This window comes from Anolis sagrei, chromosome 1 (assembly GCF_037176765.1).
Source record: "Anolis sagrei isolate rAnoSag1 chromosome 1, rAnoSag1.mat, whole genome shotgun sequence".
NCBI classification, from domain to species: Eukaryota; Metazoa; Chordata; class Lepidosauria; order Squamata; family Dactyloidae; genus Anolis; species Anolis sagrei.
This window is the reverse complement of record NC_090021.1, coordinates 316,694,843-316,709,685: the sequence shown is the minus strand read 5'-3', so window position 1 is coordinate 316,709,685 and position 14,843 is coordinate 316,694,843. Positions and strand designations below refer to the sequence as shown.

General features: G+C 40.7%; 2 protein-coding genes across 2 annotated transcripts in view; one reads left to right on the top strand and one right to left on the bottom strand.

The window, feature by feature from the left end:
- Positions 1-178: 178 nt before the first annotated feature.
- GON7 (GON7 subunit of KEOPS complex) lies at positions 179-4,169 on the top strand. The gene is made up of 2 exons (XM_060756459.2): positions 179-463; positions 3,877-4,169. The coding sequence occupies exons 1-2, from the start codon at positions 274-276 to the stop codon at positions 3,975-3,977; spliced, it is 291 nt and encodes a 96-aa protein (XP_060612442.2). The 5' UTR covers positions 179-273; the 3' UTR covers positions 3,978-4,169.
- Positions 4,170-8,178: 4,009 nt separating this feature from the next.
- LYSET (lysosomal enzyme trafficking factor) overlaps positions 8,179-14,843 on the bottom strand; it is a 10,408-nt gene continuing 3,743 nt past the window's right edge. The window contains exon 2 of the mRNA XM_060756446.2: positions 8,179-9,061. Coding sequence (XP_060612429.1) covers positions 8,650-9,045 — 396 coding nt within the window. The 5' untranslated portion in view covers positions 9,046-9,061 and the 3' untranslated portion in view covers positions 8,179-8,649. The remainder of the gene's footprint in view (positions 9,062-14,843) is intronic.

Genomic DNA, 14,843 nt, shown 5'->3' with positions numbered 1-14,843 from the left:
GCAGACTGTGATGTTGAGATCATAAGAGGGAAAGAAAAGGGAGCAGAATCACGTGAGACCACTGAGCCAATCGGAATCAATCAGAGCTAGAAGGAGGCGAGGCTGGAGAAAACAACGCACAACAGCTAGGGAAGAGACTGGGCGGGGCTCTGACGTCACGCTGGTGGGTGTGGCCAAAGGAGGACGACTTGGGTTTCCTCTCTCCGAGAAAGTTCTGCTTCCGGTTCAAAGCGGTGAGGAGATTGGTTGCCTAGCCACGTCGGGAAGGGCGAGATGGAGCTGCGGGCGGAGCTGACAGGCCGCGGAGGGGAGAAGCGACCGCTGCGGGTCTCTTGCGAGCCTCCGGGGGAGCTGCGGGGCCTCCTCGGGGGCTTGGCACGCCTTCGGGAGCAAGTCAGCGCCCTCCTCGGCCCACTGGTCGAGCAGGAGAGCCGCGCCGGCGGAGAGCCGGGCGCGGGTGCAGGTGAGGGCCCCGCAGGCCTTGGCAGAGGGCCCGCCTATGTGCAGGGAGCATCTACACCAGGCATGGTCAAACCTCGGCCCTCCAGGGGTTTTGGACTCCAACTCCCACAATTCCTATCAGCCTCGGGCCCCTTCCTTTTCCCCCTCAGCCGCTTAAGCGGCTTGACCATATATGCCATCTTTCTTCTTATCTTCTATCTGTTGTTGTTCATTCGTTCAGTCGTCTCCGACTCTTCGTGACCACATGGACCAGTGCACGCCAGAGCTCCCTGTCGGCCGTCACCACCCCCAGCTCCTTCAAAGTCAGTCCAGTCACTTCAAGGATGCCATCCATCCATCTTGCCCTTGGTCGGCCCCTCTTCCTTTTGCCTTCCACTTTCCCCAGCATAATTGTCTTCTCTAGGCTTTGCTGTCTCCTCATGATGTGGCCAAAGTACTTCAACTTTGTCTCTAGTATCTTTCCCTCCAGTGAGCAGTCGGCCTTTATTTCCTGGAGGATGCACTGGTTGGATCTTCTCGCAGTCCAAGGCACTCTCAGCACTTTCCTCCAACACCACAGCTCAAAAGCATCGATCTTCCTTCGCTCAGCCTTCCCTAAGGTCCAGCTCTCACATCCGTAGGTTACTACAGGGAATACCATGGCTTTGACTAGGCGGATCTTTGTTGCCAGTGTGATGTCTCTACTCTTTACTATTTTATCGAGACTGGACATTGCTCTCCTCCCAAGAAGTAAGCGTCTTCTGATTTCCTGGCCACAGTCTGCATCTGCAGTAATCTTTGCAACTAGAAATACAAAGTCTGTCACGGCCTCCACAATTTCTTCCTCTATTTTCCAGTTGTCAATCATTCTTGTTGCCATAATCTTGGTTTTTTTGATGTTTAGCTGCAACCCAGCTTTTGCGCTTTCTTCTTTCACCTTGATTAGAAGGCTCCTCAGCTCCTCCTCGCTTTTGGCCATCAGAGTGGTGTCATCTGCATATCTGAGGTTGTTAATGTTTCTTCCAGCAATTTTCACCCCAGCTTTGCATTCATCAAGCCCCGCACATCGCATGATGTGTTCTGCATACAAGTTAAAAAGGTTGGGTGAGAGTATGCATCCTTGCCGTACGCCTTTCCCAATCTTGAACCAGTCTGTTGTTCCGTGGTCAGTTCTTACTGTTGCTACTTGGTCCTTGTACAGATTCCTCAGGAGAGAGACAAGGTGACTTGGTATGCCCATCCCACCAAGAACTTGCCACAATTTATTATGATCCACACAGTCAAAGGCTTTAGAATAGTCAATGAAGCAGAAGTAGATGTTTTATAGATCTATCTATCTATATAAATAAAAATGTAATGTTCGTTTGTGGGATCAACATAACTCAAAAAACACTGGAGGAATTGACACCAAATTGGGACACAAGACACCTAACAGTCTAACGAGTATCCATCTCTCATAAATCCCCCCCCCCCAAAACAGTGGAAAGGACTTTAAAACCCCAAAAATGCTAAATGATGAAAAACTAAATGACAATACAGAAAAAGGGAAGGAAGGGGAGAAAGAAAATAAGAAAGAAAGAGGGAGGGAAAGAAAGAAGGAAGGAGAAGGAAAAGAAAAGGTGGGGAGAAAGAAAGGAGAGAAGGAAAGAAAATAAGGGAAGGAAGGAGGGAAAGGGAAAGAAAGAGGGAGAGAAGGAAAGACAGAAGGAAGAAAAGAGGTAGAGAAGGAAGAAAGGAGAAGAAAAAAGGGAAAGAAAAGGGGAGGGGAAGGAAGGAAAGAGGGAGAGAAGGAAGGAGAGAAAGAAAGAAAAAAGGGAAGGAAGGAAAGAGCGAGGGAAGGAGAGAAAGAAAGAAGAGAAAGTGGCGGGTACAGCTAGTATATAAATAAAAATGTAATGTTTGTTTGTGGGATTAACATAACTCAAAAACCACTGGACAAATTGCCCAAGGAGTGACCATCACTCAAAAAAATTAATTTTGTCATTTGGGAGTTGTAGTTGCTGGGATTTATAGTTCACTTACAATCAAAGAGCATTCCGAACTCCACCAACAATGGAATTGAACTTGGCACACAGAACTCCTATGACTGACAGAAAATACTGGAAGGGTTTGATGGGCATTGACCTTGAGTTTGGAAGTTGCAGTTCACTTACATCCAGAGAGCGCTGTGGACTCAAACAATGGTGGATCTGGACCAAACTTGGCACAAGCACTCAATATGCCCAATTATGAACACAGATGGAGTTTGGGGGGAATAGACCTTGGCATTTGGGAGTTGTAGTTACTGGGATGTATAGTTCAGTTACAATCAAAGAGCATTCTGAACCCCAGCAACTAGAGAATTGGGCCAAACTTCCCAGACAGAACCCCCATGGCCATTGAGTCCAACTCCCTTCACCAGGGCAAGAAAACGTAATCAAAGCCCTCCTGACAAAGAGCCATCCAGCCATAGATATAGATAGATATATATGAGTAACACACACAAGTATAGTATCATAGATTTGAAAGGGACCTCTAAAGAAGAACAATTATATGTTGCGTGTTCCAGAGTAGGCAAACCAGACAATCTCCATATGAACACTGACAAAGAAACAAAAAATACTGTTTACCCACAAGCATAAAGAAATTACATATATTAGAAACCAACACCTTCTCATTACTTTATTTTCCAGATCACGAGACTGGGCCACAGCAACGCGTGGCAGGGGTTAGCTAGTCTATATAAATAAAAATGTAATGTTTGTTTGTGGTATTAACATAACTCAAAAACCACTGGATGAATTGACACCAAATTTGGACAAAATATACCTATCAGGCCAACGTGTGACCATCAATCTTAAAAACACAGTGGAAGGGACTTAAAAAGCCAAAAAAGCAAAAAGATGCTACAGCACATGTGCAAAAATGACTCCCCCTGGCAAACAAAGCACACAATAGCATATCCACACACTCTTCCACACTACAGTTCCCAGCATCCCCTGACCGGGCCTTTTAGTAGAGGAGGATGATCCAAATGCACTGCTTCCAAGCTGCAAGCTTTCTTCTCCTTGGATTTCTTTGAGAGCATCCTAATCCCTGCATATTTCCAATTTCCTATTCCTGGACCCATCAATGCTCCAGATAGGTAGATTAGATAGCGGTAGGTAGGTAGGTAGGTAGATGGATCAGGAGGACTACTGGGAGTTGCAGTCCAAGAATAGGCAGAGAAGGAAGAAAAGGGAGAAAGAGGAAGGAAACGGTGAGGGAGGATGGAAGAGAAGGAAGGAAGGAGAGAAAGAAAGAAAGAAAAAGGGGAAGGAAGGAAACAGGGAGGGAAGGAAGTAGAGAAAGAAGAGAAAGAGGGAGGGAAGGTTAGCCACAGCAACATGTGGCGTGTACAGCTAGTAAAGGATACAAATATAAATTCAATTAATCTTACTAATTTTCTAACCTAAGGTGATGAAGATGAGGAGGATGAAGATGAGGAAGAGAATCACGTGAATGCCAAGCCATGTCATGACGGACCACCACTCAAACGTACAAAAAGGAACTCTTGACAAAAGCTAAACAGCTTTTTTGGACCTTTTCCCTCCGAAGAGTGCTGGTCTATTTCGATAACCCGAAAAATACCAAGCTTTTCGTTGTTTTATTATTGATTTAATAATAATAATGTAAAGGGAAACTGGTATTATATTTGTGAATATTGTCTAAAAATTAAAGTGCATATGTTTGTAAGATTTTTAAAAACACATTGTTGATTATGAAACATTTCTTAAATCCAAGAAATATTTTAGCACATAGCATTCACACCATGGCAAATTTGACAAGCAGCTAGCGGTTCCAGACAGCACTAAATTGCACATTTTAATCAGGGACAAAAAAAAACAGGATCCGAGAAGCTGTCCAGATATAGCCCTTTTGTTCCCAGGATTTCTGCCTCCGTCATCCACACTTACTGCTTTGTCGCAGGATTTTGCAGTCCCCAAGATGGTCGCTGTGATACTTCCACTAGACATTTCGACTTTTAAAAAAAGATGCAAACATTCAAATCATTTTATAAGTTCCATTCCTGGGTTATATAAGCTGCAGGGCCATCTGTGCAGACAGGGTCTTGTTCCTGAGTTACACATGTCTGTTCCTGATTGCTCTTCTTGTAAAAAGATGTACAATGTTGACTAGGAGGGCACAACTTTATCCTTGCCAGAGAAAATATGCCCTCTACACGTTTCATAAAGTTTCTGGCACACAAACAAAGTTTTCGCCTTCTACTCAACTGTCACCTTCTTTTTAGGAACCGACCAATCAGGAACAGACATCAAAAAATCCTGTGATTTCTGAGTGCAGGGACATACAGACATTCAAAGATGTGGATTTTCGACTCATATCCGGGATATTCCCACACCTGAAAATCTCACATTTTTGGCCATTTGTAGCTATTGCTTCTGCATTTACAGGGGATGACGTTTGGCCACCCTCCTGTTTGTTGCGGGAGCTCCCGAGATAAAGGTACTGTCTGGATGGGCCCTCAGTTCAAAGCAGATATTGTGGGATTTTCTGCCTTGATATTCTGAGTTATATGGCTGTGTGGAAGGGCCCTCAGGTATGATGTGTGTGTGTGTGTGTGTGTGTACGCGTGCCTAGATGGCTAAGACGGTTTTGGTATTATGGGGCCAAATATACATATCCCCACTCCTTACCTTTGCTGCTATGGAGAAAGGCAAATGAAAGGAGGTTTTTCACCCCCCCCCCCCCTTCAGTCTTTCTCTAAGGAATGACCAGATTCAGTGAGGAATCATTGGGTTCTGCTGCTTTCTGCAGATTGTCATTTAAAAGCACAATTAAATTTAAGAGTTAGTTCCATGTAAGTAAGGGAGCTGAGAGAAGTAGTTTTCCTTGGCCCTCCTCCCCACAACAGCTCTTTGAAAGTACTGCATAGTTTGGAGTGCAGTACCTTTAATAGTTTGGAATTGTGTTATGTACAGTACAACGATATCATATTATTTTAGACTCGATCAAAAGTGAACAACTTGAAATATTTATAGAGTTATTGAGGTTCATTTTTCTATCCTTGTTTGCAACTTCTCTTTGGTGCAGTCACAGTATTTAATAGCTGCAGAGTAGTAACATAGTGGTGATTTGTCAATTCATACATCAAACAAAATTATGCTATAGTTAAGTCTCTAAACCATTATTTCAGATATGGTTCATTAGTTAAACAATGTTTGGCTATGTATAATACTAACGCAACTCATATCTGCAGAGGATACATTCCTGAGCTTATCATTAAAACAGGAAACCATGAATAGCAAACACTATTGAAATTAACAATTTCCTCCAGAAATTACAATAGACTAGCATGGAGGGCTTAAAAAGCCAGCAGAAGTGTACTATAGAAGTACCTGGGTGTCTCTGAAAATGCATAGGACATATTCTATCAGATGGAAGGAAGTGAAGTCATGGGTACGAGGGTAGTACTGAACTTACTACAAAAATAATTGTTAAGCATTCTTAAATGTAACATGTCTGAATTTGGATCTCCATGTTCCAAGTCTTTGCTCCAGAAGCTGTCCTACCATCAGGTCTAGAAAAAGGCATCCCATGCAGCAGCCACTACTGTTGTTCCCTTTGCCACTCATCACCTGAAACTCTTTGGAAGGTTCCCAACTCTCCAGAGTCAATAATGAGAATGTACAAGACTAGACGCTACATGTGAAGGAAATTTACTTTTTTTTTTTTTTTGCTCTGCCTTCATCAGTATAAGAACTCAGTTGGTTTTTGGCCTACATTCTTACCCAAATGAAAACACCCAAACAGAAACATTTTTGGGTTATATATCAACCTTTGATCACGTGTTCTGATAATATAAAAAGCTCCATTGAATTAGAAACTGCCATAATTGTTCAAAAAAACCAAATGGTAGGCTAGTTGTCTAATGAGGCACTGGCTTTTAATCAAGAATATAATTTGCTGTTGCATGTCAAAGAATCAACAAATGCTTTAAGGATAAACTGCTGTTGAGCAACAATACATCATTTCCAATAAGGAATGCATTTTTTCATAGCAAGAGATGGGCCAAGAAAAGTATTCTCTCTTCTACATTGAAAAGTCCATTTTGGTAGAAAAAAACCTGACAAACCCAATATTTTTCTCTTACAGCATTGTTGCTTGGAATTAAAACATAATAGAAAATTATCTTGCTTTCATAACAGAGAAGTAGAGGTGTGGCTATTTATAATAATACAGTACTTAGATCAAATCTGAGCTTGTAGCCATTTTTCATATTGCTGTTCCTCAGACTTTGGGGAAATAACATGCATGTTTATATGTAGTAGCTACGATTTCCCATACACCACATGTGCATCTCTATATGTAGGAGAACACAGTTGCCCTAATTGGTATTGTGGCAGCGTTACAAATAGCAATTAGCCCTGGGCAACTTTGAATACAGCTAGTTTACCTTCGGAAAAAAACTTCAGGCAATGCTTACTAATAGATGACAAGTTGCTGGCATGTCAATACTGTTTATAGTTGAGCCGACAATCTCCTAAATGTTTCATACTCATAAATTATTGCTCTAAAGTAAACGTATCAGGAGCATACAGGAGATATTTTAAACTATATCTGAAGTAAACAGGATATAACTGATCCAGTGATGGAAGGCTTAAATTGCTCTACCGATGAGGGGATCCCATTTCAGGGGAACTATAATAATCTAAGCAATACAATTGTACTGGGGAGTATTAAGAATGGAAACAGTGTTGCTACTACAAACACAATGCTCACGTGAAATCTTTAAAGAATATAATTACTTTAAAAGCATTTTTGTTCCGGTGTGCTTAATAAAATGAAGGCACTGTGCAAATATCTATGGTACGTTACAAGCTACACAATGTTATTTTAAAGCAGGAAAAAAACTTTGCTTCATTGATATTTCCTTTTCACCATTGTTTTCTTAAACGGAAAGCACTTGATATTAAGCCAAGACCAATACATTAACCAGGAGATTAGCAGAAACCAGTTCAGGGGATTTAAGCTATATTGCAGGTATTCAAATGTTTCCAGTGGTTGAATTCTGTGGTGCAAATGCTTGCTTTTACACTGGACTTCATTCTAAATTGTCAAGCATGTGCTTAGCCCAAGAAATAGAAACGGGCAGAGCAGACACATGTTCATCCAGATCTCCATTCAACTGCTGAAGAATAATGATATAGTCAGCACTTGATGCAACTAAGTATTTTTTCAAGTGTGTTTTTGGCCAATTCACTCTGGATTAATCTTGCTATTACCTGCTCTAGGACAAGCAGTTCTTCCCAATTATCTAACCACTGAGCAAGCAGCAGAGGGTGCTAACATGTTTGTACTTATCTGAGAAAAAAAGTTTTCATATCAAAACAAGGGTTAAAGCATGCTCTTTTCCAGTATTATCATTGCTATTGGGCAGAGAAATCAGCTAGAAAGACAAATAATGTCTAAGCTGTTCAAATCCATTTTAAAAAGAACCTGCCAGGGTAAATTTACGAAGTCTTCACCTTATGTTAAATCACCTGTAAGTCCCCAGGTGTTTTGGCCTACAATTTCCAGAAATCCCAGCCGGTTTACCAGCTATTTGGATTTCTGGGAATTGAGGCCAAAACATCTGTGGACTCACAAGTTGAGAATCACTGTGTTAAATGATTATACCCATTTATGAAAAAATAATTTTGTAAAGATTGGTCTTAACAAGTAACACTGAATTAGAAATAGGAAAAAAATGAGGCATTTATGTTCTGTGTCTATGAATAGAGCCCTGTTTTATTGAGTGCAACATTATTGAAGGAGAAAGCACAACAATGTATTAAATGCCATTTGTACGATCATTCCAAAATGTACAAATTATAACAACAGACGAGTCAATTTTCACTGATTCTCCTCTTCAGGATGGGGGCAAGGGACACAGTGATGTAAGGTTTCAAAAACATTTTTTCTCAAAAGCTTCCAGTGGAGTGTAGAAATTCTGCATTATAAGGCAAATATGAAGAATGTCATCCTCTAATCTCAAAGGAGGCTGTTATTCCACCAATTTGAACATACCCATACTTTGAATGAACGTGTTTAAAAAAGACAAAGTTAGTGTTCTATTCAGTAGTTAACACTGATGAAAAGAATTTCAAATTGCATTCATATTTTCAACGGACACAGCCAAGCATCTTCAGATTATGTAAAAACACTCATGGAAAAGCACGGATCCATTCAAGTGTCAATCAGTTGCAGTCTGCTGATTTGATTGGAGGCCTTCACAAATGTTTGATGTCGATTGCAAACAACAGCCAAGCAAATAGGAATGATGCAATATCCCACTGTTTTGGGATCCGCTCTTGTACAGGAGTAAAGGAACAAGAACATCTGTAAATAAGGGATTAAAAAGATAATGGTCCACAGCCAAAAGGGTACCGACAGCAGCCGTGTTTTTAAGGAGTGCATCCACGTCGTTTCTTCTTTAAGTTTTTCAGGGGGCTGCTGAATGTGCTCAAGTGCTAGTCTGTTGTAAGTCTCGTTGATTTCGAAGACATAGTAAAATGCAGCTGCACTTGCTATTAGGTATAATCCCACACCAATCCATCCCATCCTCTGACGGAAATTCATCATTCTCCATGCTCTGCACCTTCAAGAACAAATAAAGATGATTTAGTAAGTGTGAAACAAAATGAGGAATCATTAAGTAGTTTAGGAAAACATTTTAGTACAGTTAAACTGTACTAAGAATAATTTATGTTGCTACTTTGAAGACAACAATCTTCCGCATGCTATAGATGTGGGTTCTTCAGTAGGACTAATAAGAAAAGAAGCTGTTCCCTTCTTATGACTTAGTTCTTCTGTATATTACATAGGGCCGAAGTAGAAACGTGATCCATTATTTTTGGAATCACAGTTGCCACCTACTGTGGCCCGGCTCAAAAGTGAGAAATAACAATTGAACAAGGCAGTTTTCCCAAACCATGTCAAAAGCATGTAATCAAATTTCATTTTAGCTCTTTGCAGCTAATATTAACATTTTATTCATAGCTCTCCCACAATGAGTTAATCCTTCCAATAGCTCTGTTAAGTAGGTTAGGATAAGAGATATGTAATAACCCAAGCAAGCTTTGAGGCTATTCAGGGATTTAAATCTAGGCCTTCCCAATCCACGCCTGACACAATTGTTTTGGTATCAAGTGGAACAAGGTTTAAGAGGAACTAAATGAGGATGTGTAACACCACTGATATGTAGGAAGATGTTTTATATTAGATTAATAAAGCTGTTGGGGTTTTCTTTGTATCCAGAACATGAGAAGATAGTTTTTCATGCTGTAGATTACGTCACAACAATTGCTAAGGGTTATCAGCCAACCATTCTGAAGACAAACTACACAGCTTGATTAGCATTGTTATTATTTCCAAGTTGGAAAAAATGAGTAAAACAGAGACAGAACTGATTCAGAAGATCTTTATGAGCCAGAAGGAAGAAAGTGACCTTCTGGTTCAATCAATTCATATAAGTAAGAAGAAATATGAGCCTAAATCTTGTATCGTGATGATGGCGCGGGGGGGGGGGGGGGGTTAATAAGATTATATATATGTTCATGCAAATACCGAATGCATTCATGTTACTTTTTCCTGCTGTTTGGCAGGGGGTTGGACTGGATGGCCCAAAAGATCTCTTCCAACTCTATGATTTGATGAAAAGGAAATGCATAATTATTGCATGACGTAGCCAACACTTTAAGAGAGTGTTATGTGTCAACTGAGATTTAGTATGGCCTTACATATTTTAGTAAACACAAGTTGCTCGCACCATCCTTTAGATATAGAATATTTGGCTCTCCAGGTGTTTTGGACTACAATTCCCATGGTACCTTACCACTGTCTGTTGGATAAAGATAACAGTAATTGTAAGCCACAAAATTTGGAGGGCCTGAGTTTTCCCACTGCTGCCCTACACCATCCACATGCCTGAAATTTCATGGAGAGCATGCCTACCACTATGAGGTGGTATTCTTCGAAAAGGTATTTTTAAAATACTCCTTTCAAAGAGAGGTGGTAATAGTTCTATCCTGGCCATCCACCTTCATGCAGTCCTCAGGATGGTCCTCTTATCGGTTTATTTATATACTATGGCCACATAAATGTTATGTTGGTTTACAGTACAGTTTTCGCTAACATTTTTCTAAGTGAGTGCTGAAATAATGAAGATTTAGAAAAATAATCTCTCTTGGCCCATCAGAGCTACAGAAGGACCAGATTTCATACTGGGGTTTGCCAAAGATCGAGAAAACTATAGAGTATTTTGAAACTTGTTTCTATTATTGGTTACTCATTCTCCTGACTCAATGACATATTATTGGAATTAATTAGATAGAAATAGTGAAATAAGTAACCCTAGAAATGTGTTTCCTTCTTTGCTATCAGCAGCTTAAAACTATTATTGTATTAAACTTCCATCTGAGCTTACTCGGTGTTCCTCTAATAAGAAATATTGAGGAAGTTTGGTGACCCAAACAAGCACTGACTCAGCTACCCATGGTATCTCTTCCAATGAGAACAAGTTTCCCTATCTCAACTTTGACCTGGAAAGGAGAGAAGCAGAAAGAAAAAGCGATCACTGGTCTCCTGACTTGCAGCATTTACTCTAGCTACAAGGTCCTCAACACAAGGCTACTTCTTTTAATTTGATCTTCTCCTCTAGATAACATGTACTGAAGATAGTATTATGTTTTAGACAAGAAATACAAAACAATAACAAACATATCCTGAGCACAAGAAGTCACCCACATTGAGGGAAGAGACATGGAAAAGAGTGTATAATTGTAAAAAAAAAAAAAAAACAGCATAAAATCCCACAAAGCACAATACTAGAGCAGGCATGGGCAAACTTTCTAACTTGGGGCCACATGACGGACCAGAGTGGGGTGGGCAGGCCAAGAGGGAGGGGGTTCTCCCCATGTCCCCCCCCTTCCTCTTCTCTTTTGGAGGCAGAAAGTGAAGGGAAGATGGGAAATGTTTGGATCCCAAAAGGGTTAGCCTTGGTCAGGATAAGGTGGTGGATGGAAGAGGAAAAGTATCCATGAGACCCCGTATGGCCTACTCCTGATATAGAATCCTCAAATCCTACAGCTGTAAGAGACCCCCAAGGACCATCCAATCCAATTCCCTGCCATGCAGGAAGGCACAATCAAAGCACTCCCAATAGACAGCCTCTGCAGAAAAGCCTCCAGAGAAGGAGACTCCACCACACACTGAGGCAGCCTGTGGCACTCTCCAACAGCTCTCACTCTCAGGAAGTTCTTCCAAATCTTTTCAGTCAAATCTCTTTCCCTGCCATTTGAAACAATTGCTCCCTTGTGCCCCGGTCTCTAGAGCAGCTGAAAGTCAGTTTTCCCCCTCCTCCTCAATGGGACACCTTTTAAATCGTGAAACATGGTTCTCGTGTTCCCTCTCTACCTTCTCTTCTCCCAGAAAAACATCCCCAAGGAGGAAGGAAAAAGAGAAGGAATGAAAGGAAAAAGAGAAGGATGGAAGGAAGGGTAGAAGGGAATTGAGGGAGGAAGGAAAGAGAGAAGGAAGGATAGGATGGTGAGATTCCAGGGCCTGAGCCTGGGTAGAGGCTTCACTTTACTGTAGTCAACCTCAGTCTGGTACCTTCCGGATGTGTTGAACTAGAGCTCCCTTTATCCTCAATCTGAACTCTTTCTTGTTATAATACAACACAACTGTGTAATGTGAAACCCATTTTTGATGCCTTAGCAGCCAATTTTCTAAAATAAATATAGGTAAGGGCTCACATCAATCCATATTTTTCTAATAGCAAGTGTTTAGAGCCTCTGACTACACCATATCACATCTACTGGTCCCACATCTACTGCCCAGCACATAACAGTATTTTATGAACTAAAAACCCAGTGGTTGAGCAAAAACATCTTAAGGTGGGATGTAGGACAAAGTTTTCTGGCTATGCCACCCTACCCTAATCAGCCAGCAATTACTGGGTGCTTATGGATTTTAAAAAATCCCTGATAACTGGAAATCTCTTCTGTCCTTCACAGGAGTGGGATAGTGTTGAGCTGACATGCCTTTGAGTTCATGAGGATTGGGGGGAAATGCAGAAAAGTTGAATTTATCAAAGGCAGGGCTGACAGCATTTCCCCAAGTAAGCGAAACCTAAAGCACCCTAGAAGTACAATAACCGAAGTAAGATCAGCAGAATGCTTGTGTTCCATCTTATCAGAAAGAAACTAAAGTCCAGGGGTGGTGCCACAGAGTCTGACTATTTAGGACAGTGGGGAGGTGCTTAATACTGCACCTTAATTGAACAGTGTTTAGTAAAAATAAATGTCAGTTAACAGCGGTAATCCATAAGTCTTGATTTGACTCTGATCTACATTTACTATTTTCCAAACAGGGAAATCACTGCCAACTAAGAATCATGTGGCTCCTAATATCACTCACCCAGAATGACCATGACATTTGCAGACATGTGATGTAGAAAATATAGGAACAGCTATCCCATAACCATCACTCATCTTGAATTCTAGACATTAATAATAAGAAGCAAGCTCTACCAGCTATCAACCTATTAAGTATGCCTTCTGGCTGTAGTATATGTATCGATAGATTCAAGAGCTGCCTACCAGAACTTCATAATTTATCAAAAGTATTTTATAACCTTGTTTTCAAATGAAGACTGCAATGAACTTGGAAAGAAAATATCTAGACTAGAAAAAATCAAACAGTAAGCATGGGAATGCTGATGAGTGAAAGCACAGATAGTCACCAAAAGGCTTGCTTTCTCAAAAGATTTAAACATACTGTATTGATTGTATGATCTTAAATCTTAATCAGTATAGGTCTTCAATTAATTTGATGGATATAACTTAGTTTGGCACTTCTTGGAGATATGGAAATAATCTCATTTGACACTTCTTGGAGGACAGCTCAATCAATGGCTAACTAAGGGAAGTGTGCCTGTCAGTTTTAGAAGGGAAAAATCAAGACAGTAAATCCATCACAAATAATGCCTGGGTTTTAGTTTACTGAAAAATAAATGTTGGATTACATGTCTCTCAGTATCACTTCAAATGGCAATTCTAATCTTCTCATTTTTACATGAGGCTCTAGATTGGGGCGGGCCAGATGTGGTCTTTGGACCACAAGCTTGTCTCAAGACTGGGGCTCTTGAAATCTCTAGATTCCTTGGTATTCTCCCCTGAAAGGCTTCATGAGCAGAAATTCACCTTTTGATTAGTATCCTCTTTTTGCACTATTTTGAATAAACAATTCTAATTTTTAAAGACCAAAAGTGCCTTCCAGACACATATTTATTTTATTTGTTTATTTTGGGCTTTTATATCTCAATCTCCGCAAAGGGAGGTTGTTTTGCCTTTGTTCTTTTGCATCTTGGGTATTTCCTTTGTAGTCCATGAAGCTTCTCCATGGGCCTATGGAAGAAAAAATTGCTCCCATACAGACAGCCTTAGTTCTAGATTTTCAATATGCTACAGCTAAAGCAGTTAGAATTGCTGGACAAAAATTAACAACCTTAGATATGCAGATGATACCACTTTGATGGCTGAAAGCGAGGAGGGACTGAGGAGCCTTATAACCAAGGTGAAAGAAAAAAGTGCAAAAGCTGGATTGCAGTTAAACATGAAAAAAAAAAAAACAAGATTATGGCAACCAGACTGATTGATAACTGGCAAATAGAGGGAGAAAACGTGGAGGCAGTGACAGACTTTGTATTTTGAGGCACAAAAATTACTGCAGATGCAGACTGCAGCCAGGAAATCAGAAGACATTTACTTCTTGGGAGGAGAGAAATGACTAATCTCAATAAAATAGTGAAGAGTAAAGACATCACACTGGCAACAAAGATCCGCAAAGTTAAAGCAATGGTATTTCCCATAGTAACCTATGGATGCGAAAGCTAGACTATAAGGAAGGCTGAGTGAAGGAAGATAGACGCTTCTGAACTGTGGTATTGGAGGAAAATTCTGAGAGCGCCTTGGATCGCAAGATGATCAAACCAGTCAATACTCCAGGAAATAAAGCCCAACTGCTCACTAGAGGGAAGAATATTAGAGGCAAAGATAAAGTACTTTGGCCACATAATGAGAAGACAGAAAAGCTTGGTGAAGATAATGATGCTAGGGATAATAGAAGGAAAAAGAAAGAGGGGCCAACCAAGGGCAAGAGATGGTATCCTTGAAGTGACTGGCTCCATCTTGAAGGAGTTGGGGTGGTGACAGCCGACGGGAGCTCTGGCTTGGGATGGTCCATGAGGTCATGAAGAGTCAGAAGCGACTGAACGAATAAACAACAAAACTAAAACACATAATGGCTATGGTGAACACTACCTTATATACTTGTGCACCAGTCATTAAGGGAAGGTTTTAGGGTCAAAATTATGGATT

Bases quoted from the DNA above. Each gene is read 5' to 3' on its own strand.
- GON7 (XM_060756459.2), top strand. From the start codon at position 274: ATGGAGCTGCGGGCGGAGCTGACAGGCCGCGGAGGGGAGAAGCGACCG. The intron at 464-3,876 runs GTGAGGGCCCCG...TTCTAACCTAAG, and splicing joins AGAGCCGGGCGCGGGTGCAG to GTGATGAAGATGAGGAGGAT.